This window comes from Gadus macrocephalus, chromosome 6 (assembly GCF_031168955.1).
Source record: "Gadus macrocephalus chromosome 6, ASM3116895v1".
Lineage (NCBI taxonomy): Eukaryota > Metazoa > Chordata > Actinopteri > Gadiformes > Gadidae > Gadus > Gadus macrocephalus.
Genome location: NC_082387.1, coordinates 4,499,756 through 4,527,295, shown reverse-complemented (window position 1 = coordinate 4,527,295; position 27,540 = coordinate 4,499,756). Strand labels below are relative to the sequence as shown.

The 27,540-nt window shown below is 42.2% G+C and overlaps 1 protein-coding gene and 2 long non-coding RNA genes across 6 annotated transcripts in view; 1 reads left to right on the top strand and 2 right to left on the bottom strand.

Annotated features, from left to right (window-relative positions):
* The window catches only part of kif13a (kinesin family member 13A), a 165,782-nt gene that overhangs the window by 54,253 nt on the left and 83,989 nt on the right, over window positions 1–27,540 (top strand). For all 4 annotated transcript variants that reach the window (XM_060052969.1, XM_060052967.1, XM_060052966.1 and 1 more), the window contains exons 5-11: window positions 5,394–5,486; window positions 5,919–6,099; window positions 9,834–9,921; window positions 18,318–18,452; window positions 19,034–19,146; window positions 20,265–20,376; window positions 20,556–20,768. In XM_060052969.1, the coding sequence (XP_059908952.1) occupies window positions 5,394–5,486; window positions 5,919–6,099; window positions 9,834–9,921; window positions 18,318–18,452; window positions 19,034–19,146; window positions 20,265–20,376; window positions 20,556–20,768 (935 nt within the window). The remainder of the gene's footprint in view (window positions 1–5,393; window positions 5,487–5,918; window positions 6,100–9,833; window positions 9,922–18,317; window positions 18,453–19,033; window positions 19,147–20,264; window positions 20,377–20,555; window positions 20,769–27,540) is intronic.
* LOC132458772 (uncharacterized) overlaps window positions 16,451–27,540 on the bottom strand; it is a 214,362-nt gene continuing 203,272 nt past the window's right edge. Inside the window, exon 2 of the long non-coding RNA XR_009525948.1 lies at window positions 16,451–16,933. This is a non-coding gene — a long non-coding RNA (uncharacterized LOC132458772). The remainder of the gene's footprint in view (window positions 16,934–27,540) is intronic.
* LOC132458763 (uncharacterized) lies at window positions 24,292–25,069 on the bottom strand. The gene is made up of 2 exons (XR_009525936.1): window positions 24,641–25,069; window positions 24,292–24,557 (listed from the first exon to the last, which is right to left on the bottom strand). It is a non-coding gene; the product is annotated as an uncharacterized LOC132458763 (long non-coding RNA).

Below are 27,540 nucleotides of genomic sequence, written 5' to 3'. Positions count from 1 at the left end.
TACGGACCAGCTCTTCACTCTCGCAAGTATCCTGGAGGGGGCCTGGGAGTATGCCCATCCGGTCCACATGTGTTTTGTGTTTTGTGGATCTGGAGAAGGCGTATAACAGGGTCCCCTGGGAAAACTCTGGGAGGTGCTGTGGGAGTATGGGGGGTTCACTCCTCAGGGCCATCAAATCTCTGTACTTTCTGCATTCGAACATGGCGTGAAATATACGTATTCTAATATATATAAACAAATTGATTTTTAAAGTGCCATGTTGTGTAGCGCTTTTTTTACAGTCTATGATTAGACTTTGGTTTTTATTTTATTGTTCGCTCATCTCATCTCGCAGTAGCGGGTGCTCTAATCAATCAAATAATAGTAGATCCTGTTACGAAAATGGATAACGCACAGAGCAGCCAGCCTGAGCGGAAAATTGCGACCCCAAGTCATCCCCGCTGCATTGGTGGAAAGACACTGGCTGCAACAAATACCCGCTTCTCTCCGCATTGACGTGCACACCTGCGCTCCGAAAGTGTGTTCTCCACCGCAGGTAATATCGTGAATAAAAAGAGCCGCACCTGCTGCTGTCTCCTGTTTATGTTGACAAGTCATTGTTTGCGCTGTGCAGGTTTTCCGCGGGGTTGTTAAAGATATTAAAAGGTAGTAAATGAAATTAGTCAGAATTAAGGCCGTTAAAAAGTATTAAAAAGTAATAAACAATTAGAATTGTAACTAAATTGTAATAAACATCGTCCAACAAGGTCTATGAGTTTTTCAATTTGTGTAATTTATCTCCTAAAAGTACTAAAACTTGCGTGGATTTATTTTTATGTTGTAGGAGTAGGACCTGAGTGATATCAATGTTGTCACTTGGTGCGAGCGCTGAAACAAACTGGATCTACCCGGATGGCTTGCTGCCAAACCACTTCGTGAGTTCGCCTCTGTTAGTTCAAAGTAATTTGAAAGACAATAATTGGGAAATGCAAATTTTCGGACCTCTGGCTGGAGGAATCGATTCAATTTAATCGTATAGAAAGTACACTGGTGTGAATTTGCGCTACGGTATGGATTTTGACTTTACCGTGAGACTGGTGTGACTGGTAGACAGCTGTGTTTACATGGACACTTCTGATCCGATTAGAAGTGGAAGAACAGCTCAATCGGAATAAAAAATGATCATGTATACGGCTCAATCGGAATACAATTCTCTGATCAGAATAGTATTCCATGCAGAATAGAAGAGGTGTTGTAGTCCACTATAATTGACATGTATACACTTATTCCGTTTGGTTTGGGGTGGGGGTGGCTACTTTTTAACTTAGAGAGATGGTATCAGCAGCTGCAGTATTTCGCAATTGGTCAGTCGGTACTTTTATGCATACCGAACGTGACCGCTGTCAAGGAAAGTGAATTTTTTGCCTGATTCACGTCTTTCTTTACACTCCGTAAGTAGTCTGTTAACTTATCAACCCCAGCGTTTCCGGTTTCTAAGCGACGTCAACGTCTTTGGCGTCTTTATTTCTCTGCTGATCTACGAATGGGAATTGTAAAATGACATGACGTGTGAAGATATTGTTTCGTTTTTGGCAAGGAGCCGTGTAATAATGTATTGAACGTCGCCGGTCATTATCGAAAATAACACCTCCGCTTCGCATCGCGGTCCGGTTCGCCCTGTCGGGGCATATTTTCCCGATAATGACCGGCGTTCTGTACTACAACATTATCCCTTACATATATCATATAAGTCCAGAGCAACATAACGGTTGTGCGCGAGAGATATACGAACGTAAGCTTACCACTTTTGTAAATGCCATAGGCCTATATACAGTGTATTCGGATCGCATGATAGGAATAGATCTATTCCAATTAGAAATCGAATCGTATCAGAAGTGTCCATGTAAACGCGGCTAGCGTTGTGTGTAACGCGTTACTACGCGGTACTTTTTCATGTAAAACCTCTACACTGTAATAACAATATTTAGTGAGGTAATTATAACTTAACTTCAACACTGGACACAAAAATTCTCTCTCTCTGGCACTCTCTGTCTGTTTTTCCTTGTGACATATTGATTAAAAACGATGGATGGTCTCCTATGGTCTCTCTCTCTCTCTCTCTCTCTCTCTCTCTCTCTCTCTTAGAGAGAGAGAGAGAGAGAGAGAGAGAGAGAGAGAGCAGCAGCTTGAAGTCAGCAGCTTGAAGTTGTGCTGGTATTGAAAAATATGGTGACGTTATTAAAAAAGGTATCAAAAGATAGTAAATTCAACTTAAGAATTTCTGTATAAACTTATGGCATAACTTATTTTGTGATGTGCATAGTGGCACTTGATATTGATTAAGTTTCAAACCAAGATTTTCTATCAGGCAAGATATGGCCCAAGTCCTGTTCATGGCTTCTTTTGTCACGATTTTGTCATCGATGGTCGATGGCAAATGGATGAAAATAAAAAAGACAAAGTAAAGCTTGGTGGCTGGCATGAGCCACTGGTCATAATTAGCAAGCTATTGCGATGTATCAATAAATGAAGTGCTGTTTTCGCAGGTATCACTGGAAGTTATGGGATAAAGGTAACTACCGTTATGAATAAAACTAAAATAAAATTTGGATACAATTTGGATAATGTAATTTTACAACTCTAAAAAATTGTTCTCGTCTTTTTAGATATTTTAATGTGGTAATGTTAATGTAGCATTTTACCATTGTGTGTTGAAAGTAGCTCCATAAGTCTGGTGAGATGTGTGTGAATTCCAAAGTGCTGGTAAAGTTCATTTGCATTTGAAGGGAATGGAGCAGATAAACAAATAGATAGATCTTGCGTGGTCTTAAGAATAAATAGTTATATTCAACTGTACATTATCTGACTTAATATAACTCAAATCAATTCAATGCAATTCCACAGCGGTTAATTATCTTGTATGTATAATGTGGCGTGAAGTGCAACTATGTGGCCCTTTTTTCGAGAAGGGTCCATCTGCAGGCTTGGGCGTTTCCGTCATGACACAAGAACGCCCTTTAGGCGTTCCTGGTAGCGTTTCATCGACCAATCACGAGGTGTTTCGAAAGGCATACTGGGTTTCGCAAAGGCATACTGCGAAGCACAGTCGCAAGGCATACTAAGCTTTCCTTCCTTAATGGCAATTTTACCTCTCATTAGTTTCAGCAATCATGGATCCCCCACTTGGCTAACGTTAGTTCTATGTTACCCGTACTTACTACTAGATCTTACTTTGAAACTTCTGTTTGAGAAAATCGAACTAGCAAATGTTCCGGATGTTGACAGCCGTGCGAAGAAGAAGAGGTTCGGTGTTGATGGTGAAAGTTAGGCCGGTTTATACGCAGAGTTTCCGTTGTGCAGTTATTACCGGTCATCGACCGGAAAAAAATGAGGAGGACCGAAAATTTTTAATGGTCAGAATGACCAATGGAAATAATTCTCTGCACAATTTGAATTGTGTTTAAAAATGCTACAGTGGTCATTTGTTTAGCCAATTCATGTTAAACAATGAGGGTTTTGATTGACCCGACCTGGCCCGCCGATATTTCCCACCACTATCCTTGAGCCGGGTCGGGCCGGCCCTTTGATCGAGCGTTTGTGTTTTTTTTGTTTTTGTTATCATTGCTTTATTTGCCTAATCTGAGGAGAAATCTATGCCATAAACAGAAATATCATCGGCCCTTATTACACGGGCCTTCTCAATGCCATGGAAAGCTCTGTTTACTTGCATGGGTAGTAGTCCGGTACCTTGTCAACCCCAGCGTCTTCGGTTGCTAAGCGACGTCAACGTCTTTGGCGCACTATTTCACTGCTGATCAACACTACGAATGCTGGTAACGAATAAATTGTAAAAAGACACACCATGTGAAGTTATCTTCCAAATAAGATTTGAAAAGCTTTGGAAGTTTATTTACAACACTATTTATATGGTTTTGGAGTAGTGCACTTTGACATTTTAATACAGTTCAGCGAGAAAGGCGACGAAGAATAAGAAGGGGGCGTTCCAGTCTGCGTAAACGGGAACCCCCACCAGACGATAACGCCCATTTGTGTCTGCAGTGGGATGATATTGCTTTTTTCCAGGCAGCCACCTCTTCTACTGATGCCTCAATAGCAAAGGTCGCCTCTGTGTCGAATGGCGGGTTACTACCACCCAGAATGGCCCGATTTACATCGTCATTGTGGATATAGCGTCTTTATCGCGTCACAGTGGATTTGCAATGTGAATAAAATACTTGTATGGTATGTTCATGAGCCGGCCTGCGCGGAGGGCCTGGGCTTTATTTAGCGCATTACACAGCTGCCAGCCTTGAGCGCAGACACACAGGAGAGCAGCACACAGTGTCAAACTTTTCTCAATGCATTGTTCTATATACCCTCACTACCAGGAAATGATCCTGCCACCTTTTCCCCCTAGGCGCGTTCTGGTGTTTATTTTATTTTCTCCACGTCGGACCCTAATAATGACTATGTAACTATAAAGCTCAATGTAGGTCATAGCAATAGGTAGGGCTGGGCGATATGACGATATATGTTGTGTGATGATATAAAAATGTCTATCGTTTCATATTATCCTCTATCGTTTATATCGTCTTGTCGCAAATCACACTCTTTATGGTAATATTTTACGTCATTTGGACGGCACATGAACGCAACACAAACAAACATGGAGGAGAGTGTACGTGACAATTCTGAATAGGAGAAGGACTCCCACGACCAGCCAAGACAAAGTGAGCTCGTACCTAAAAGAGGGGCTACGAAATAGGCCTTTCCATGTGGTCACTTTATATAAACTACCGTAATTTTCAGACTATAAAACGCGCCTTTTTTTCGATTCTGCGGCTTATATAACGTTGCGGCAGAGGACAGCTGATTTGGAACGGAACAACAGCTGTTCGCTTTCACGGGAAAAAACTAAGGAACTTCAACCTACTTAGGCCTACTAATTAACCTTCAAAAGCTATTAAATCTTCAACAAAATATGCAGATACTGTCAAAATCGGTTCCAGGGAGTATACAGGGATTATTAATGTTTTTGATGGTGTTTTTTTCTGTAACGAGTATTCGAATATTCGCTCGGAAAAACCAACGAGTGTTTGAAGCCTGAAAAATGGCATTTGGGCAAGCCCTAATGGTAATTAAACATTAAAACACCGGCGGTTTATAGTCCAGTGCGGCTTATATATGTACACATCATTCAATTTAGCTGCTGCGGCACTCCGGTGCGCCTTATAGTGTGGAAAATACGGTATTTATTCATTGAATTTACAGAAAATGTGCTATATCGTGATAAATATCGTTATCGGGATATGAATGACCTATATCGGGATATGATATTTTGGTCATATCGCCCAGCCCTAGCAATAGGGTGGCTCCTCAGTGTGTTTATTGTCATCTTGATGGATGCTCTAAAGGTCAAGAGGTGGTGTTCAAGTGCCTTGGAGAGGGTATACTGGACAACGCGTTCCAAGGATACAATGCCTGCATATTTGCCTATGGACAAACAGGTAACTAAGGATAAAAAAATATTTTTTTCTTCTTCTTTACGTATGTCATCTGATATACCTTCTCTTCATTTATATTTCTGAACTGAAAATCTTACATAATAATTAAGTCAACAAGCAGATCTGTCCAGTAGTCCTGATATTATATTAGAAGCACAGCTCTGTATAAAATTCATAGGAAGTGTCATTTGCGAGGTGACTTACTTAAGGCATATCCTCTACCAGCATGGATATAGCAGCTATTCCAGCTCACCACTTTGCTGTAGGTGAAAGGAAAACATGCACGTGAAGTCATTCATATGAATCAAAATGATAATAATGACTATTATTAGTACTATTATTACTATGTTATTAGAAGGATTAGTCGTATTATTAGAAAATTAGTGAATGCTCCATTGTTGTTCCTTGCTAACTGCATTCCCTATGTGTCCATAGGTTCAGGGAAGTCCTTTTCCATGATGGGGAATGGGGATCAGCCGGGTCTGATTCCAAGGCTGTGCGGTGCCTTGTTCGAAAGGGTCCACAGAGACGAATGTGAGGCACACTCCTTCAAGCTGGAGGTCTCCTTCATGGAGATCTACAACGAGAAGGTCAGGGACCTCCTAGACCCCAAAGGGTGAGTCTCCTGTCTGCCCTCACATTTAGTGTGGGGTGCTGTGTTGTGAAACCATGGAGCTGCAAAATCCGGAGCAAACATGTATCATTATCTCTATTCTGAACCAGCTATTGTCCCGCGCTATTTTTGATGAATCCAGGTTCAATGCCAGTTCAAGGATTACAAGTTATAATGTGTAATGCACGCCTCCTGGCAACGCCATGCTAGCTCCAGTGCCAAGCTGTATTTCTCTCTCTCTCCCTCTGGGGCCGGGGGCCGTTCTCATGGTTGTTTAGAGTGGTGTTGTGTCTGGGTGCCTGAATTGGCAGAGAGACAGTGAGGATGTGAGGAGGAAGCTGGACCCAGTGGCTTCCTGGTATCCTCCTTCTCATGGACACTGTTGCATTCTTTGCCCTGTGGTTGGCAGACAAGCCTGCAGAAGAGGGCTGTGAAAGAGTTTGTTTTAGGGACATCTGTTAGTGAAGCACAGCATCCAGGGGTGGAGAGAGTTAGAGAGAGGAGCCCCAGAGCGGGACACAGAGAGAGACAGTGGAGGGCTCTGTGCTGCTGCTGCTGCTGCAGATGCTGATAAGGCAGACCCATTTGGACTGCCACTTCCTTTCGGCCTGTCACCCAGACATTGTGTGTCTTTAAGATGACTCTTTAATCCAAGCTTTCTGCTTGATTAAAGGCTATATGCTATTGCAATAGTACAAGCAAATCTATTCACGATGGATACTTAATCCAAACAAAAGGCTAGTCACTCACTGCTCATGATTTATGCTGGTGGTTCAGTGTTGGGTTGTATTGTAGATCGAGAACAGGGAGTTTAACATCTCAATGAGACTTCTGCTAACTGCCGTTGGAGGAGCCATGGGGGTTTCTATTGATCTCCAGTGTCGGTGGTTTGACTGACAACTATCAATTTAGTATCCACTTCTACCCACCAACTCAATCAAGGGAAGTTCTTTAAACACAGGGTATTCTTATGAAAAAAAACATTTTAAAATACAGCTTTGTGTTTGTGTGTAGTGATGAGCAATTGCAGCAGGAATCCCAACAGACAGGAGGAGGAACAGTGTTTTACTAAACCTTTAACACAGGGGTCTTCAACGTTTTCCAGGCCAAGGACCCCCAAACTGATGGAGAGATGGAGTGGGGACCCCCTACTTATATATTGTATAAAATTGTGTTTTATATTAAACAGGTCCAATAGTGCCATGTATAAATGTACCTTGTTAATTTGCATTCAATACTAAGATATTTAAATAATACACGTTCATATATTCATGTTTTCATTCTAAACATGTGCAAGGTAAATAAACATAAACGGAACATAACATAATAAACTGATGCCTGCCTAGATCAACAATGTCTGTCAATTGCATGTAATCATGCACAAAAGCAATTCAAATGGACATTTTAAAAACATAAATGTGGAAACAAAAATTGGTGATGTTTGCTAGTGTCTTTCACTCCGCGAGTAGTCCGGTAACTTATCAACCCCAGCGTGTCCGGTTGCTAAGCGAGGTCAAAGTCTTTGGCGGACTATTTCTCTGCTGATCGCTTATTTTCCCGATAGTGACCGGCGTTCTGTAAATTATCCCTTGCATAACAGCACTCTCTCTCTCTCCCAACAGTCTTCGCTGCACACTCTCATCCAAATACGTATTGTTTACGGCGGAAGTGGGGGTAGATATAAAGACCGGACGAGAAACGGACGTCCCTGTGCTGTCCTTCTTAATTGAAGGAGCAGGCAGAGAAAAGCTCTCTCCTGCTGGGCTTTCATTAAAATAAAATACATAAAAATGTCGCAGCCAGTCCGGATGAGTCAGGTGTGCGCGAGAGACCGTACATACGTACAAACGTACGCTTACCACTTTTGTAAATGCCAAATATGTAGGTACATTCGGATCACATGATAGGAATAGATCTATTCCGATTAGAAATCGGTTCAAAAGTGCCCATGTAAACGCGGCTAGTGTGTTAGATTAATTTTAATGTGTATTTTTTTTGGGGAAAAAATTGCGGGGGGAATATAAAAAAAATGTCTAATCAACCAAAACTTTCGCGGACCCCCTGTTGAAGACCTCTGCTTTTAGAGGCAGGAAGTGGAACGGGGTTTTACTAAATCTTTAACCGACAGGAGGAGGAACAGTAATTTACTAAACTATTATCCCCATCCAGTACTCAAGAAGGATGATTTGAGAACTTTTTATATATAACCTTATCCTCATCGTCAAAACGCTTATCCGGGGGCAGCATCTCAAGGAGGGGGACCCAGACTCCAAATTGACCAGCTCTGACGGGGGGATCCCAAGGCGATCCAAGGCAAGTGTTGCGATATAATCTATCCACCTAGGCCTTGGTCTACCCCGAGGTCTCCTCCCCAATGGACGTGCCTGGAATACCGCCCTAAGGAATGCGCGATATAAACGATATACGATATAAACGATAAAAAATGACCTACGATAGAGATTTTAGTTATATTGCTCTATCGCGATAATGTATGTTTGACGCGATCTATCCATGACTCGCGAAATATAAAGAGCCACGAGCTGCAACCGTCTGCAACGCATCGTCCGCGACCCGCGAATTTTAACAAGAGCCACGAGCTGCAACCAGCTGCATCGCATCATCCGCGACACGCGAAATTTAAAGAGCCACGAGCTGCAACCGGCTGCAACGCATCGTCCGCGACCCGCGGAATTTAAAGAGCCACGAGCTGCAACCGGCTGCAACGCATCGTCCGCGACCCGCGGAATTTAAAGAGCCATGAGCTCCAACCGGCTTCAACGCATCATCGTCATCTAAGTAAATATGGCTGAAAGCGAAACGGAGGAGCTGGTGATTGCCCTCATTTCATGTTCATTTCAAAATTATATGCGTTCATTTTCCACTTATTGTTTTATGTTTTAATAGCAAGTATCTGTGCACACACTTGGAAGATTTTTCTTTATTTAAAATAGCCATGCCTAATACTGGACGTATTTCCCTAATTCACAGTATCCGTTTCTTTATTAACAAGACACCACCAATTTTTATTTCATTAAGGGAAGTATACGTCATTACACAGAAGATTTTTTTCTTTTTTAAAGTCTCTGCAGCTACAACATTATGTTGTATGATTAGTTTTGCACAATAAATGTTCTCAAAACGACATACATTTAGCAGTTTGACTTTCCTTAGAGTCTATGTAACCTGTTCTGAAATGGTTCTATTATGATTTATATATCGTGATATATATCGTTATCGCAATAGGTTGCATGTATATCGCAATATGAATTTTAGGCCATATCGCCCATCCCTACGCCCTAGTGGGGCGCCTAGTCGGGATCCTTACCAGATTCCCGAACCACATCAACTGACTCCTTCCTAAGCAGAGGTTTAGCGGCTCTTATCCGTGTTCCTCACGGATAGCTGAGCAGCTTCTCACCCTATCCCTAAGGGAGATGCCACCCACCCTCCATAGAATACCCATCTCGGCCGCTTTTACCCGCAATCTCGTCCTTTCGGTTTTTTTGATAAATATAATAATCCTAAAATGGTAATTATACAACAGTGGTTCTGAACAAATCACAATCTATTGTCAATTATTATTGTTAACAGTACATTTTACTAGTATAACTGTATAAAAGCAATATCACACTCGAGGTTGCAATGTTGTCGTTCTATATTAGCGCTGCTGTGATTGCCTCCGGCATTGATTTTAATGATCTATTCTTCTTCCTGATTCCCTCCACGTGTCTCCTCAGGAGCCGGCTCTCCCTGAAGGTGCGAGAGCACAAAGTGCTGGGTCCGTACGTGGATGGCCTCTCTCAGCTGGCTGTGACCAGCTTTGAGGTGTGTCTCCCTCTCCTCTCTCGTCACACCATGATCACAGGCCCCCTAGTCACATTCAACAGAGGCCCTCCACTTTTAAACACGCACGCACACACACACACATACGCACACACGCACACCCTCACAGACACACACACACACAGACACACACACACACACACCCCCCCCACACACACACACACCCAACTGCACGCACACGCACATAGATCATTGCATTACGAAAAGTCATAGTCCAGAGACCTGGCGTTCCAGTCCTAATGCATTGTCGTCATGGGTTTTGTTAAGACATCCTTACTTTTGGCAAGTGCTTATTTAATTAAGTTTGATCTTCTCAGCCCTATAGCGTTTTACTGCACTCTATGTCAGAGCGGGCCAGTGCATTTCACACAGAACCTCAAGCGCACTTCCCACTGTGAACAAGCTCCGTCACACATGTTCCGCAGCCAAGTGGAAATACTGCTGGCTACATTGATTTAGTATGGATGAATCATTTTCAAGTTCGGGTCAGCCTACACCAGTGGTGGCTGGTGGTTATTAAAGTGAGAGAGAAAGGACTGCGCGCTTGGTTGCCATTGGCCTGCTTGCACTGTTAGTGGCGTATGGTGGCATAAGAATGTGAGACTCAAGTTGTTTCAGGGTGTTTCAGTGACCAAAAAAATAACAGGGAGGGATAATTACGTGAATAAAATTGAGACAAATACACCAGTGGCAGCATTGTACTTTGAAAGCTGGTGGGCAGCATGTCTTGGACTACAAGGGCATAAACACACTTGCAAACTTGACGCTTTTCGGCGACAATCACCGTTTTCTTGGTCAATTGGGTCATTCACGTGAATCGCGTCGAACCGGAGAGGTTTTTTTAGGGGGCGGGGGGGAAGGCTGTCCTTCATATGAAGCATTATTGGATGATTCTTATAATTGACATTTCTCTGGGCCAATCGGAATCTCAGCACTTGCTTCAGAATCTTGAAGCACACAGCGCCAACTGAGCTCGCCTTTGGATGAGACCCCTGGCTACCGCGCGAGACTGATGGAATCTCTTAACGTCAATTTGAAGTAGGGGTGTAGGTCTACGGTATAAACGGTATAGAAAGTACACCAGTTTGAATTTGCGCTACGGTATGGATTTTGTCATTACCGTGAGACCGGTGTGACCGGTAGACAGTGTTTTGTGTAACGCGCAACAAAGTAAGTAACGCGTTAATACAGTAACCTAACTACTTTTTCATGTAAAAAGTAAAGTTACGCGCAACTACTGAAAATATGGTAACAAACCATAGTTCCTTTTTCAATTCGGCGCCACGTTACTTTTCCCAGGGACAGATTTGACAGCGATACTGCCTTCTCAGGCAGTATGCTATTGCGCAAGTTCTCAGGCAGTATGCTATTGCACAAGCACGCAGGCGTGCAGCAAGCGCTCATGCGTGCTTGTGCAATAGTCCTTTCACAAGCTCTCATTCTAATCCACACCGTACGCGAGAGACGCTGGTTGAGTGAAGCTGTCTCTGCATATCAGACATTGCTTCCGCAGGCATTTTAAAAACCAGCCCTTACGACAAAGTGCCAGCGGTGGAACGAGATAACAAAAGCCGTCACCGTTTACCTGTGTAAGGACATGGTTCCCTTTCAAAACGTTGATTGAAAGTGCGTTAAAGAGATGGTCAAAACACTCGATCCCAGGTACGCGTTTCCTGCCCACACACACTTCAGCCAAATTGAGATGCCAAAACTATGCGGCAAGGTCTGCAAGCAAGTGGAGAAACAAATCCTTACTATTAAACATTAGTGATTTTCAGAGATAGAAGTATCTCTGAAAAAAAAAAAGATTATGCAGTTTTGCTGCCTTACCAGTATTTTACCCCTTCAGAAGCATTTATATTGAAATTAGAAGATCAAATGAACATACTGTGATATAATACCGTTACCATCTATGCCTCAAATCATACCATGATATACATTTTAGTCCATACCGTGCAGCCCTAATTTGAAGGAACTATCTTATGTTAAATTTGAGGTAATTCAAGCTTTTTGGAGCAAAAAACGACAGCTATTTGTTTGCTTGATTCAACTAACGTTAGCTAACGCTTTATGATGTGATATAATTTACAATAATATTGTATTTTTAGGACTGAGTCAACGTCGAGTACTGCACGAACGTAGACCTTGCATAAAATTAGTAAATTCTAACAACAGAGGGCTATACTGGCAAGCTTGTTGTCCTAGGCTAATACACCAACAGCAAATTTCTGTATAATAAAGGGCTACATTTTGCATCCAAATCTGTCATTTGAAATCTTTCCATTGTATTGTGTGCTCCATCCTCCGGGTAGCTCAGAATTCGAGTAGCCGTATATCTCGAAACACCGATCAGTCCTTGGACCGATGATCCCTCCCGCCACTGTAACCTTTTTTAAACTGAGAGGTTTGCAGGTCTGCATAAGGTAAGGATTCAAAGCCCATTAGTCAAATCAGTTCTACTCTTGATTTGTAAAACTAAATAAAAAAATCTGGGCCTATCATGGGGCCTATCTTTGCCCTATGTTTATTTTTAGCTACAATTGTTTTAAGAAAAAAGTAGAAACAAGACCAAAAGGGATGCCATTTAAAATGCTCTGAATCATTCACTAACATCCTTTCCACAATATCAAACAAAACGGTCAGAGTTACAAACAATTAAAAGAACAAGAACATTATTTCACAACTATTTAAATGGACTTTAAGCCTAACATTGTTTGAGGCAAATGTTGATGTTAATGGATGTCTCTGAATGTTGGTCATGGTGTTAAGCCAATTAAGATTGAGGGACTTTGTTTGTAGATCAAGTGAATCCTCCTTGCTGTTTGTGTTGCAAAAATATCAATTGGTCATACCAAAGCGTGGTCCAACCAGACTCTCGTACTTCATTTCATTTGTACAGAGAGTCTGGACCTACTCAATTGACAAACGTCAACTCACTTGAAGGCGGGTGTCTGTTGAAGTTGAAAACTATTGGATCTGCCCAGTGCCACTCTGGATCTGCCATAACCAATCGCTAACGTTTGGCCGGGAATCACGTTGCGCGCAGGCTGTAAACAAACCAAACACCGTGCGTGGAGATGTCTGTCAATGAGAGCTGACCTTAACGTCATCATTCTCAGCCACTCCCTATGTTCGCTGATTGGACCGCCAAAAATCAGGCTTCCAAGGAAACCATGCATATGAAGCAGACCCAGACCTAGTACTGAAGTGAAATGAAAATTGAGCGGAAGTAGGTAGGTGGAAGTAGGGGAGGTGCCAGGCTAGCACCGAACCACACTGCTCGGCGGAAACGCCAATATAAGCGAACAGAGCCGCACTGTACATCAACGAACAGTAGCGCACCGACTGTACGACTGAATGGGTTTGTTGGATCTCGTAGCCTAGACTTGAGGGGATAACCCCTCCCTCCGGGCTGCTCCACAGCCAGGGCTCCTGCTTATTGGTTCATATTGAGCCAGGACTCCTTCTTATTGGTTCATAGTGCAGCAGATTCCTTAGCTAGTCACACCCACTTAGAGGAGGACTTTCCTCCTCTCTCCCATTGAACCCCATGTTATTCACCGGCCGCCAACAGTTTCAGGGAAATTAATGGGAATAAATGGAGGCTGAGAGAGTAACGTCCTCCCTGAAGTAATTGTCAATAGGCGATAGGGGGTGCTAATGTCCCTTTACCCAGGGAAACGAACATAACATATACAAAGGCATTAAAGTAGTCATATTTAAGGGCATTCATTTATGACAGTAGTCTGGGCAATCTAAATTTTTTATTCTCAACAATGTTAAAGGTTCCATGGCATGAAACTCTCACTTTATGAGGTTTTCTAACATAAATATGAGTTCCCCTAGCCTGCCTATGGTCTCCAAGTGGCTAAAACTTGCGTTTTGGTGTTCTAAAACGAGCACTAGGTGTTCTGCTCGCTTTTGAAAAAGGCTCAAGCGCGCTGATTTGGAATGTGGTCCCATATGTCGTCATAAAGGATCTAAGCTCCTCCCCTTTCTCTGCCTTGGCCAATGTGACACGGCCGTGCAAGCGCCACATGTGTGTCTGTGTGTGTGTGATTACACACACTGTAACGCAAGTGTTAGCTGTTGGTGTTATGGCGCATAACACGTTGGTTCTTTGACGTCTCTTGTATTTCCACACCGAGACTGTAGTGGGGGTTATCTCAGCAATGGTCGAGAAGGAATTGGGGAAAGGAACTTTGGCTTTGACTTCCTGAAGTAGGTCTACATGAACTGCGACATGCTGCCTGCTGCCGGTTGCCGCCAGGCACCACCGCCGCGAAGCACCACTGCCCAAGCGCGGGCAGCCGGCAGCAGGCAGCGCGCGGTTCAGCCTACTTCAAATTGATGTGGAAGTGGAAGAACCAGAGACGTCGGAGAACCCGACGAAGTCGTTTGTGATTCATAATATCGTCTGGAGGCGCACACAGCTTTTGGCCGTGATAATATGTATTATATGATATAGATATCTATGTATTATATGATATTATTTTAAAGCTCCAGGACTGTAACGCAAGTGTTGTACACTTCCTTGTTATTGGATAACCGTTCTGCTGTTGGTGTTATGGCACATAACACGTCGGACTCTCGTCTCTGCTATTTCCACAACGAGACTCGTAGTGGGGGTTATCTCAGCCATGGTTGAGAATGAATTGGGGGAAAGGAACTTTGGCTTTGACTCCCTGAAGTACATGAACCACGACATGGAGGAGAAAGGGGTTGTTGGACGCAAATGTCTCCCGCTTGAGCCCCGCTTGAGCCCCGCTTGAGCCCCGCTTGAGCCCCGCTTGAGCCCCGCTTCCCGCTGCCGAGGGACCACCGCCTCGGTGCTGCAGGAGGCGGTGGTGCCTAAGCGCTGACCAATGCCGAGGCGGTTGTCCCTCGACAGCAAGACTCCGTTGGGAGACAACCACGGTCAACAATCGCGGGCAACAATCGCGGGCAACAATCCCTTTCTCCTCCATGTCATGGTTCAGTCTACTTCAGTTTGATGTGGACGTGGAAGAACCAGAGACGTCGGAGAACCTGACGCGGTCGTTTGTGATTCATAATATCGTCTGGAGGCGCACACAGCTTTTGGCCGTGATAATATGTATTATATGATATAGATATCTATGTATTATATGATATTATTTTAAAGCTCCAGGACTGTAACGCAAGTGTTGTACACTTCCTTGTTATTGGATAACCGTTCTGCTGTTGGTGTTATGGCACATAACACGTCGGACTCTCGTCTCTGCTATTTCCACAACGAGACTCGTAGTGGGGGTTATCTCAGCCATGGTTGAGAATGAATTGGGGGAAAGGAACTTTGGCTTTGACTCCCTGAAGTACATGAACCACGACATGGAGGAGAAAGGGGTTGTTGGACGCAAATGTCTCCCGCTTGAGCCCCGCTTGAGCCCCGCTTGAGCCCCGCTTCCCGCTGCCGAGGGACCACCGCCTCGGTGCTGCAGGAGGCGGTGGTGCCTAAGCGCTGACCAATGCCGAGGCGGTTGTCCCTCGACAGCAAGACTCCGTTGGGAGACAACCACGGTCAACAATCGCGGGCAACAATCGCGGGCAACAATCCCTTTCTCCTCCATGTCATGGTTCAGTCTACTTCAGTTTGATGTGGACGTGGAAGAACCAGAGACGTCGGAGAACCTGACGCGGTCGTTTGAGATTCATAATATCGTCTGGAGGCTCACACAGCTTTTGGCTGTGATAATATATATTATATGATATAGATTTCTATATATGATATGATATTATTTAGATATAGAGCTCCAGGACTCCTGTGTGTTCTAGAATATTTACAGAACACGGCTGAAGGCTGTGTGTGCCTCGCCATTGCGATACATCCACTGTAAACAGAGCGCATGGTACCGTGGCTACAAGCTGCTCAGGGCCACACCCCCCCCCCTCCTCCTTGACCCGCTTCTCTCCTCGTCATTTGCATTAAAGCTACAGACACCAAAACGGCGCATTTGGGGAAAGCTCAATGTGTGACTGGCTCGTAGTGGCTGTAATTTTGCACCACGGCTGAATTTCGGGGAACGTCTTCAAATACTGTGTTTGGGGCCTACTAATAGCATGCCATGGGACCTTTAAGGAGGATCTTCCTCCCTTTCCTCACTTGAGAAGCCTCCACTGGCATACACTAACAGAAATCTGCACATTGAGATTATGATGGTGTGCAGAACATCCTGTGTCTGTCTGTCCATTTGACAGTATAAACCATTGTATATATCAAAGAGCAAGGTTGTAATGCCAATGCCTTTGCTGACTACAAACTTATCACTTTGATTTGTCATCTCTTCTCACACCCACTCTATTTGCCTTTATTTCTTTTGTTGTTTGTCTTGATGTCTCTATGTATGTCTGACATTATGTCAGCCTATCTGTGTCTATATGTGTATATATATATGTCTGTCTTTCTGAATGTCTATATGTCTGTCTGTATGTCTATATGTCTGTCTATAGGTCTGTCTGTATGTCTTAATGTGTATAGTCACGTTTCCATCTAAAGGTGAAGCAAATCTTTAGAAAGTTCGCAAAAAAGAAATTCGAATTAGGTGCGTTTCCATCAAGTGGTTGGAGCGGAAACCTGCACACATTCCAGGGCTTGTCGTATCCTTTTGATAACATGCTCTCTCTTAGGTCCTGATATATAGTGGAATTGCGTTGTTGTTTTCCATCTAAAATAGCTGTAATGTTTTTTTCTTCGATAAGCGCAAGGAAAAGTTTTACCTCTTCAGCGGTCCACACACGTATCTATTATTCACATTGGCCATCTGTTCCATGGTCGTATTTAAAGGATACATTGTAGCTACATATTTAAATTCGAAATTCGTCCCAGCCTTTATACCACAGATACTCTCTAGGGTCTATATAGCATATAACCGCGTTGTCTGATAACAGTTTTATCCATTCTACCCAATTTACCAGCTCTCATTTTGAAGACTATTCACCGCGCCATTCGTTTCAATTGGAATCGCGACGGCCTATACTTTCAACATAAATTGTACATATTTATAATTTAGAATTCGCCCCAGCCTTTATACCACAGATACTATAGGGTCTGTAGCATATAACTGCATTTTTCACAATTAACCAGCTCTCGTTTTGAAGGCTGAACAGACAATTTGACTGGAACTACTTAGTAGGTGTCCATATATCAGGGATTAATGGACACGGTATAATCAAAGGATATACAAACATAGACATCCTATATCGTATATATATATATATGATGTAGGATGTCTATGTATACAAACGCTTAAAATATATATATATTGACGCTACAAGTTGATGTCGGCAGGGTTGCTATGGCCGGTCGTAATGCCGAAATCGAAAATTACGTTTTCAGTCCTGTGTGTGCAATGTTCGCTACGTCACAGCTGTTTCGAAAGGTGTGTTTCCATCTCCCATTTTGCGCATTTACACTCTTTCGCATAAGTCAAAAACCACCTCAAGCGAGTGGAAAAACTTTTTTGTGAATTAAGAGGAATTTTAATGCAAATCTTGGTGTTTCCATTCCATTGCCGTTTACTGATTCGATACTTCAAAATACGCATAAAAGCAGGGGGATGGAAACGCAGCTTTTATTTGTGTCTGCCTGTATGTCTATATATGTCTATATGTTTGTCAATATGTCTGTCTGTATGTCTATATGCATGTATATACGTATATATGCCTCTTTAAATTTCTGCCTGTATCTCTATATGTCTGTCCATATTTCTGTTCATATGTCTGTCTATATGTTTGTCAATATGTCTGTATGCATATATGTCTGCCTGTATGTCTTTATATGTCTATATGTTTGTCAATATGTCTGTCTGTATGTCTATATCTCAGTCTGTCTGTCGTGTCTATATGTCGGTCTATATATATGTATGTCTATATTATGTATGTCTACATGTATGTCTTTATGTATGTTTGTCTATAGGTACACTACTGTTCAAATTTTGGGGTCACAATTTCATGTTTTCCATGAAAACACACTTTTATTCAACAGTTTTCAGCTGTGCTAACATAATTGCACAAGGGTTTTCTGATCATCAATTAGCTTTTCACAGGAACCATTAGTGGCTAAACCATGTACCATTAGAACACAGGAGTGATGGATGCTGGAAATGGGCCTGTGTACACCTTAGTGTAGATATTCCATTAACAATCTGCCGTTTCCAGCTAGAGTAGTCATTCACAACATTAACAATGTTTAGACTTTCTAAGTGACCCCAAACATTTGAACGAAAGTGTACGTCTATATGGCTGTCTATATGTGTGCCGATGTCGGTCTATGTTTATATGCCATTCCTTATGACTAAATGGCTGTCTGTCTGTCTGTAGGTCCGTAGGTCTGTCTTAAGGTCTGCTTCTGTCTCCTACAGGACATTGAGGTGTTGATGTCGGAGGGCAACAAGTCGCGGACTGTTGCTGCCACCAACATGAACGAGGAAAGTAGTCGCTCGCACGCCGTCTTCAGCATTGTCGTCACACAGACGCTGTACGACCTGGGCTCCGGGGTCAGTACTCACCTCCACCTCCTCGACCTCCTCACGTATGATCAGTCTGTTTGAGGCATGGAGCCACAGAGTTTACTTAAATTCACATTTAGTATTTTAGCAGACACTTTCAAAAAGTGACTAACTCAGTGAGGCCGACGGCAATCTTAGCATGCAATAACAATAAGAGTAACTACAAAATAACCAAACTGTTGCTGCCTGGCCTAGTTTCAATAAAAAACTCCTTACTCTGCGTTCACAACAAAAGTGTGGCACAGATACATACAAAGTCAATGCAAAGATGCGAATAGATGCACATTTTTCAACGGCCAAGCCGGCTTCGCGGATGATTGGAATTATGTGACAATTGTACCCGTGCAAATTCGCCTCATTCACATGTGTGCTCAAGTGGAAATATTTGAACTTTGGCTCTTCATGCTAAATAACTCGCTTGAGAAAAGTGAATTCCCTTGTGGTTCCCTTGTGCTGTGAACGCACCTTTGCACATATATTTACATGAAGTTTACCAGCGCTACAGAGCCAGCACATGTATGTGTTTCTTGTGCAATGCACTGAGACAGTGGTTTGTGTTGTGATGTCAGAACTCTGGGGAGAAAGTGAGCAAAATCAGCCTGGTGGACTTGGCAGGAAGTGAGCGAGTCTCCAAGACTGGAGCGGCCGGTGAGAGACTCAAGGAAGGCAGCAACATCAACAGGTACGCTGTAAAAATACATTAATACAACATATAAAAACTAGGGCTGGGCAAATTAACGCGTTAATTACGCGTTAATGCAATCTTACTTTTTACTTTGATTTTGAATTGGTTTTGCCCACAGAATGTCAACATTCATACCAGAAATAATTTTTGTGTTTCGTTCCACTTACTTTACATTAAATGAATGAGTGAGTCTATAAACTCCCTCAAGATCACTCAAATTTTTGCTTATTAATTACATTTGGTATGATTGATAATGTGTAATTACATTTGATAATCTCATTTAATTTAGATTGGAGTGGATTTAAAATATAATTTCAAACATGCGATTAATCGCGAGTTAACTCGAGAAAACTAAGTGTTTAATCGCGATTAAAGCTTTTAATCTTTGCCCAGCCCTAATATAAACATAACATATCATATAGATGAGGGAGACTTGCAAATAAATTTGTGTTACAGTACATTCATAAACTAATACTAGTCACACTGGGTTATTAATGACACCTCTTCAAAAAGATCGCTTCAGATCACGTAATTTAATTTTCTATTATCTTATGTTAAATTATTATTTTTGTTTGTTGTTTGTAGTCTGTAGTGTGTGCCGTATTTTTTCGTAAATATTGTAACCTCTGCTTGTATCCCGATTTTACGAGGTGTTGCAATTCTCAGTGATTTATGGGCTTGAGTGATAAAACGTTCCTAATGCCGTCACGATGTAAAGAGAGATGAGGTTTGAGAGTAAAAGATAACCTGGTAAAGATATAAACCTTGGCATCACTTGGGTCACTTGGGTGAAATACAAGGACGATTTTCACAATGTGCGCTCAGTCCATGAGTGATAACTCAAAGCCTCTTGTTGGCAAAGATGCGGACATGCGTTACATGATGCAAATGTGATACAAATGTAAAAGATTTAAACAACTAAAAACCTTATAAAATAAAATATATGCAATAAGGCTGTACCTATGCTTTCTATAGAAAACATAGTACAGCCTCGTGAGAGCAACATGGCTGGTCCAAGGTTGAATGGAGCCGTAAACCCAGGCGGGGTTACCAGTTGAGCTTCTCATTGACCCTCTGTTCGTTACGAGCTCATCAAAGGTTGTTGTTCTGTTTAGGTCTTTAACCACCCTGGGCTGTGTTATCTCTGCGCTGGCTGACCAGTCTGCTGGGAAAGGGAAGGCCAAGTTTGTCCCATACAGAGACTCTGTTCTTACCTGGCTCCTAAAGGTCAGCCCATTAACCCCCACAGGGCCATTGTTTTGTGTGTTTTGATTAAAATAAATGCATTTGAAAGTCAAAGTCTGAATGTTTGTTTGCTACTTGTTTAGAATGCTGATACTGTCTCTTAAATAACCACCTGAGAGCTCTGATGAAAGTCAAACCAGCTGAGACTCATTCTGACTTAGGACAACCTTGGTGGCAACAGTAAGACGGCCATGATCGCCACGGTGAGCCCAGCGGCCGACAACTACGAGGAGACACTGTCCACACTGCGCTACGCCGACCGCGCCAAGCGGATTGTCAACCACGCGGTAGTGAACGAGGACCCCAACGCCCGCATCATCAGGGAGCTGAGGGAAGAGGTGGAGAAGCTCAGGGAGCAGCTCACCGCAGCCGAGGTGAGAGGATTGTGTACCACTGACATGGAGGAGAGAGGTGTGTGTACCACTGACATGGAGGAGAGAGGAATGTGTTGTGTTGTGTAATTGTAGTACAATATATTTTAAAAGTGATCTGATATTTCGATAATTTTCGAAGAAATTGCCTTAATAAATTTCTATATTTTTCGTAAAAATATTTTTTAGACCAATCACATCGATCAAAATAATATTTTTCCAAGCTAAATAATTTTTGAGATCGCTCGAAATAATAGTATATTATTGGTACACTGGTATATCTCAAATAAATAATAATAATAAATGAAAATATCGACAAATCAGACAGCTCGAAACAAATATTACGATTTTTGCCAATTAGATCTCTCGAAAAAATATGACAGAATTTGCCAATCAGGTCGCTCAAAATAATTCTGGCTTTGTTAAAACATATTTTCCAACCTCAGTTTGCACTTCTGCATTCACCGCATTTTCTCACGAATAGGATAAATCTCCATTACTAGCATGGTCACACATTGAAGTTACTGACTTTTGCAGTGCTTACCGAACTGGGCCCGGTTTCCCGAAACCTTCTTCAAGCCTTCTTAACGCTACGTCATTTGTAATCTCTACTTTAAGTTCTACCTTAACATCTCGCATGTCTCCCGAAACGTTCTTTGCTATGAATCTCTCACGTACGTCGTTCGTTGGTAAGATTGGTCTGAAGCGCTCGTAGAACCTTCTTAGCTCTACCATAGTGATGGTTCAGCTTCTGACGCTAGTCGCCGGTGTGGGTGCCGGATTGACTCGGCTGCCAGATCGACTTGGGGTCCTAGATGCGCAATAATGACGCACTTCCTGTAAACGCTGTCTTTTAAATGTGCATGCGCGTTTCATTCATTCCCATGTTATTCCCAAGTATTAACGATTGGTTTGATAGTTATGACGAAGAGGGAAAGCTCCATTCACTTGCATGGACAGCGCCTCTGGTTGCTAAGCAACCTCAACGTCTTGGCGGACTATATCTCGGCTGATCAACACTACGAATGCTGGAAACAAACCAGACACACCATGTGAAGTTATTTAACCCGATTATTGTTATTTATATCCGAGATTATTTAATCTAACCCGATCTAAACTCTATCATGCACCCAAACGCGGCGGCGTTTGGGTTTCCTACCTCGGACTCCTAAATCCAGCGCAGCCACAGGCGCGTTAGGCGCATTGAACAATTTTTGTGACACACAATGATCAAGCGTCAAGTTAGGCACGTTACACGCATTATCCAACGCGAGTAACGCGTTAGGTGTGGCCGTAGCATTAAAATGCACCGTATGTTGATGAAAGATATGTTTTAAATAAAAGAGGCATTGAACTTTAAAGTCTATTATGTATATTATTCATTGAATCACTCATCTGCCATAATTGACTTGGAATTTAATTATTTTTAAATACTTTCTCGGAAAAATTTAATTATGCGATTCATTTAGATGAATTAATCACAGAGCCTGTGATTATTTTTTTTAATCGCTTGACAGCCCTAATATATATATAGGCTATACAATATGGAAATGGGACCACAAATGCAAAAAAGGGTCAATGCTTTGTATTATGGATACTCCAAGTTTTGCAGCAGATCATATTCATATATATTTATTTAGGCTATTTATTTTGTGGCTTCGAGGAGGTCTGGTTTGGGGTCAGAACAGTCTCATTAATAATGAATGCACAGAGAAGGATTCACAAATGTATTTTGTGATTTATATATAAATTACTCTCTTCTCACAAATACATTTCAATGCGCACACACACAAGTGGATATCGGTATGTATAAATGTGAAATAAATCCATAAACAAAAGTAGAAACTTTCATCAAAAATGTTTTTTGGATGTTGTTACATTTATATACAAACTGTTAAACTTGAATTAACAAGACACTTTTCATTTGTGAACTTGTTTGCATTTGTGTGTGAACTGGTCTGTACAGGGTTCGTACACCTTTTTCATGGCCAAATTCAAGCACTTTTTAAGGACTTTCAATTTTCCAGTTTTTCCGGTACCATGAAAGGAGCAAATGCTGTCTGTACGAAAAAGAACAAGACAATTTGATACAACCTAAGCTGAATATCGAACCAGCAGCTATCATTAACTGAATGGGGCACAGAAAAAGAAAATTAAACAGAGTTTCTGTGCCCCATTTCATTTGTGTTTGCTACCGTTTCTCTATTTGGTCTATGTTGCATACATTTTTCTTACTGACAGCACTCGACATCGAACCGCATGGATTGATTCACACCGTATTTCTCCTTGTAAATTGTATAATGTGATATAAATACATGCAACCTCAAAATATTAATTTCACTTATTTATTAACAAAACTGCTCCATATTAACAGACGGATAATAAATTAAGGAAAATACCTTTGTTTGTTTCACAATAGTTCAGTCACCTTTCATTAAGCAAATCTTGCCTCATAACTATGGCTATGATAATACCTATGTTGCCATTTTAACACAATTAACCAAATAGACAAAATAGGTAACTTTTTTGCTTTAACTGAGGTAGCAAGGCAGGTTAAGTAGACAATCAAAATAATACAGCAAAAAATACATGCAAACATACTATAAAAACTCAAAATCATTCACATTAGCTCAGAGGCCTGTTTCAGGTAGCTGGTTTTGAGGCAACCCCGAGTTTGTTCGCTCTGAGTTAATGGAAACTCTGGGTTTTCCGTTTCAGGTAGCAGGTTCAGCGCAACCGAGAGTTAGTTGCTGCGGCAACATACGCCGTGGGTCTAACCTGCTCGGGAGGTGGTTAGACCTACTCTGAGTTTGTTGTCTATAAGGCTGAAGGCAGCTCTCCGACAGAAGGAAGTGTTAGAAATGGCATGTCCTTTTCTACGAGAGCCTGCGGACGTAGAGGCTGCGATCCTCAGAGGGAATCTCCGTGAGGAACGATTATTAAGACGCCGGCTGGATATACTTTATTTTCCTGATAATATTCTTCACGAGCGCTATCGTTTTTCAGCGCAATCTATCATTTATTTAGACCACCTTCTCAGCCCCCATGTTAACTCTCAAACGCAGCGGGGGCATGCTTTAAGTTTAATTTTTTTTTTTTAACGCAATTAACGCATTTGCAGAATGATCCGCCCCGTGCATCCCACCTGCGCTGTACTAAGCTACAGTCACTTTAACGTTGTGGCTTTCCAATGATCAGAGTAGCTGACTAACCACGGACCTATAACTGCTGCAAGTCAAGAAACGCATATTAAGAATGCAGGGCAGAAAATACCCTGGTACTGCTTTTAACCAGATGCTTCTTCTCTACATGCACATGCTCAGCATAATCGTCTGCATTGTTCACTGGAGTAAAACCCTTTGAGTAAACTGTTCAACAAAATAACTTGTCCAACCACAGCCCGTGTTCTAATAAAGACAATCTACTTTTTATGAGGATTTCTTTATTTCCTGAAAGCACAAAAAAGTCATTCATATTGGGTATGTTTTTAGAGCAGGGAACAGTATCCCAGTTTGCACCTCACCCACCTTTAACTTATGTTCCAAAATGTGGATCTCCAAAGCATCCTTTTGCATCTTTTGCCTAAGGTGGTCCATTTCCAAGTCTGCTTTGTGTATTTGCTTTTCTAGATAGATTTTATATAAGTCTTTGACTGGAAGCTATAGGAATGCAAAAGATGAGATTGGATTTCACAGTGCCAAGTAGAGCGTTTCATTATAATTCCAGGGAGAATCTTACAGAGGTAAGCTGTGATTTAGAAGTGGATGGCCTCTCATTGGATTCGATTTCATCCTGTTTGAGAGAAAGAAGATGTCAGTTTTAAATTGTACAACGCTATCATCAACTTTTAGAGGTTATTTTTAAAAGGTGTTAACCTCAATAGGCCTTTCCTCTTCCCTTTCGAATGCCGCAGACAATGTTTCTCCATCATCTTCCTGTAATGACATTAACGGTTGTGTTCAGCAATTACCAAGACATTATTAATAATCTGTGGAAGGTGAAGAATTGTTACAATTGCATGGAGGTTGGTGAGGAGCTCCCCCCAGGGATGCCCTCAGCCACAGGACCCATACTCTGTTGACTGAGGGCCATCTCCTCAGCCTCTGTGAGGGCTGCAGAGGTGGACCCCCTCCAGTCTGCCGGGGCTCTGCTTTTTTTCGATTTGCTAACATGGAGGAAAATGTTACCCTAATATTCAGTAAGCGCTATTTTGAAGACATATATATATATATATATATATATATATATATATATAATGCATTTTGCCTAGGAGTAGCCTTCTAATATATCTAAATCCAATTAAATATTGGCAGTGTTGGGGTGGCTGAGAAATGTACTACTTACATTTCCTGCTTAAATATAGGCCCATCACATGTTGAATATATATACATATATATAGCTGTTAAATTAGGTAGAGCAGGCAAAACAGCACAATTGATTTGATTTCAATTAAACATTAGTTTACCTGTTTGAACCATATTTTTGTACATCTTCATTTGCTGCCAAGTCCTCTTGGGGCAATTCGGGTTGTTCCTGCGTAAATTGACACACACACACACACACACACACACACACACACACACACACACACACACACACACACACACACACACACACACACACACACACACACACACACACACACACACACACACACAAATTACATATTGAATAAGTGGAAGATATTAAACTTTCCTCTTATTTTTATTTTATTTACCCAAAAGAGCAGTTACCCAAAATGGGTAACTGCTCGGCCTACGCGTTCATTAGAATTTCCAATTCCGTGGGGGAAAAGTAAGTGGATCTACGCTTTTGGTCCATGTTTGATCATGTTATCAGGGATCCATTGATGATGGCTCTTCATAGTCAACAGGCACGCCCTCAACCCAGAGTGAACATACTCAGAGTTGATTAACCCAACGCTGATCACCTGTTTTGAAACCGAAAACCCAGAGTTGCTTTTCAACCCTGAACTCTGAGTCAACCAACTCAGAGCGCAGGATTAAACTCAGAGTATGTTAAACCAGCTACCTGAAACAGGCCTCAGGTCTATGTTGTGCAAAAGGTTCCAAATTACACATGCCCTTCACAGTGCAAACAAGTCCAACAAGTGCAAATTAATATGAACTTCAGCAAACATTTGTGGTCTTTTATGTTTGGAAAAAAAAATACCCTTCATGGTAAGACCAAAGGCCAAATTATTTAGGACCCTGAGAAAATGAAGGAACTGAATGATGCACTGTAGTGCATCATTCAGTTCCTTCATTTTCTCTGTCAACTTTTGCTCAAAAGTCTCAAGATCTCTCTTTCTTTTGCTGCTCTTCTAAGTCCGTTTGACTTTAAAATGAGGTAGAGATTGCCTTTAGCTTCGGCTTTTTCTGCATTGCTGTCAGCAGATTTCATGAGTTGCCTCACATCCTTTTCCATCCTCTTCTTTTTGACCTTCATCTCCGATATCTCCTCCATCAGTGTTTTTATTTTCAGTGCTTTTTGTTGATCTTGTTTTTTACGTCTTTCTTCATCAAGGTACATGTGGTACTTTTGTCTGGCAGCAGATGCTGAAAGGAACAATTCCTTCAAGTACCCTACGTTGTGCAGCCCTCCGATAATGCGCACATGGTCATGGATGACCCGCTGTGCAACCAAAGAATGTTCTTTAAGGTTTTCCACCATCACCTCCTTATTAACTGAAAACCCCCTCTCAACGGAAGCCTGGCCATGCGAGAGGATCAGGGCAAGTCGTACATCCTCCCATAGATGGCGAAACTCTGCTTTATTGGCCAAGAGTTCATGATAGAACTCATCCAATCTGTCACTCTGTGGAGTGAATTTATGGAATGAATCTGATGCCAACATCAGGCTTGTGTCAAAAAACTGACCAAATTCCCTATTCCCATTTTTCTTCAAGCCGGGCAGTTTCCACAAGGAGTCGGGGAACAGAAGTGAGTTTTTTGTTCTTGAGGAACACCCTTGGATCCAGGACAGATAGGCTTCTTACCAGTGTCTATTTCACTGGTGCCTTTTCAAAAAGCTTAGACACCATCTTCACCAGAAAAAGCTTACAGTTTTGCCTAAACTCACGCCTCAGCCTCTCAGCTCCTGAGTTCTTCACATGCTCCACCAAGGCTCGCTCTGTAGCAAAGCCAACTTTCACTTTGTTGACATCAACGTGGTTATCTTGTGCTTCGTCATCAACTTTGAGAAGCTTTAGAGCAGGGCAGCCCCATTTGGGGCCCGCGGGCCAAATTTGGCCCGCGACTGATTTTATTTGGCCCGCGCCTTACCCACTATATATTATTGTTTTCCACCATCAGCGCTCGCACTCATTGAATATTATTGATTGGTGCACTTCCATTCCTGACCATAGAATAACATTGTAATACATTGATGGTAGGGTGGCGCTGTTGAGCTCCTATCCTCTTGCGCTCCAATCCGAAGTCACGTGACAGCGAGTAAGTGAGACGCAAGGATGGAGCGGCAGTGGCACACAGACAAACGCAAATTCAAAAAATTTTGGGAACATGATTATTTATTTACCGAGGTCGATTCCAACGCAATATGCCTGGTATGTAAGCAGAAGGTCGCTGTTTTAAAGGAGTACAACATTCGTCGTCACTATGAAACTATGCATTCTCACCAGTTCGCAAAATACACAGGCGAGGACCGAAAGGTAAAGGCGGCAAACTTGCTAATGAAGCTAGAAACACAGCAGCAAACTTTACTTCAGCCATCCACTGCACAAGAAAATGCCACCCTTGCAAGTTATCGCATTAGC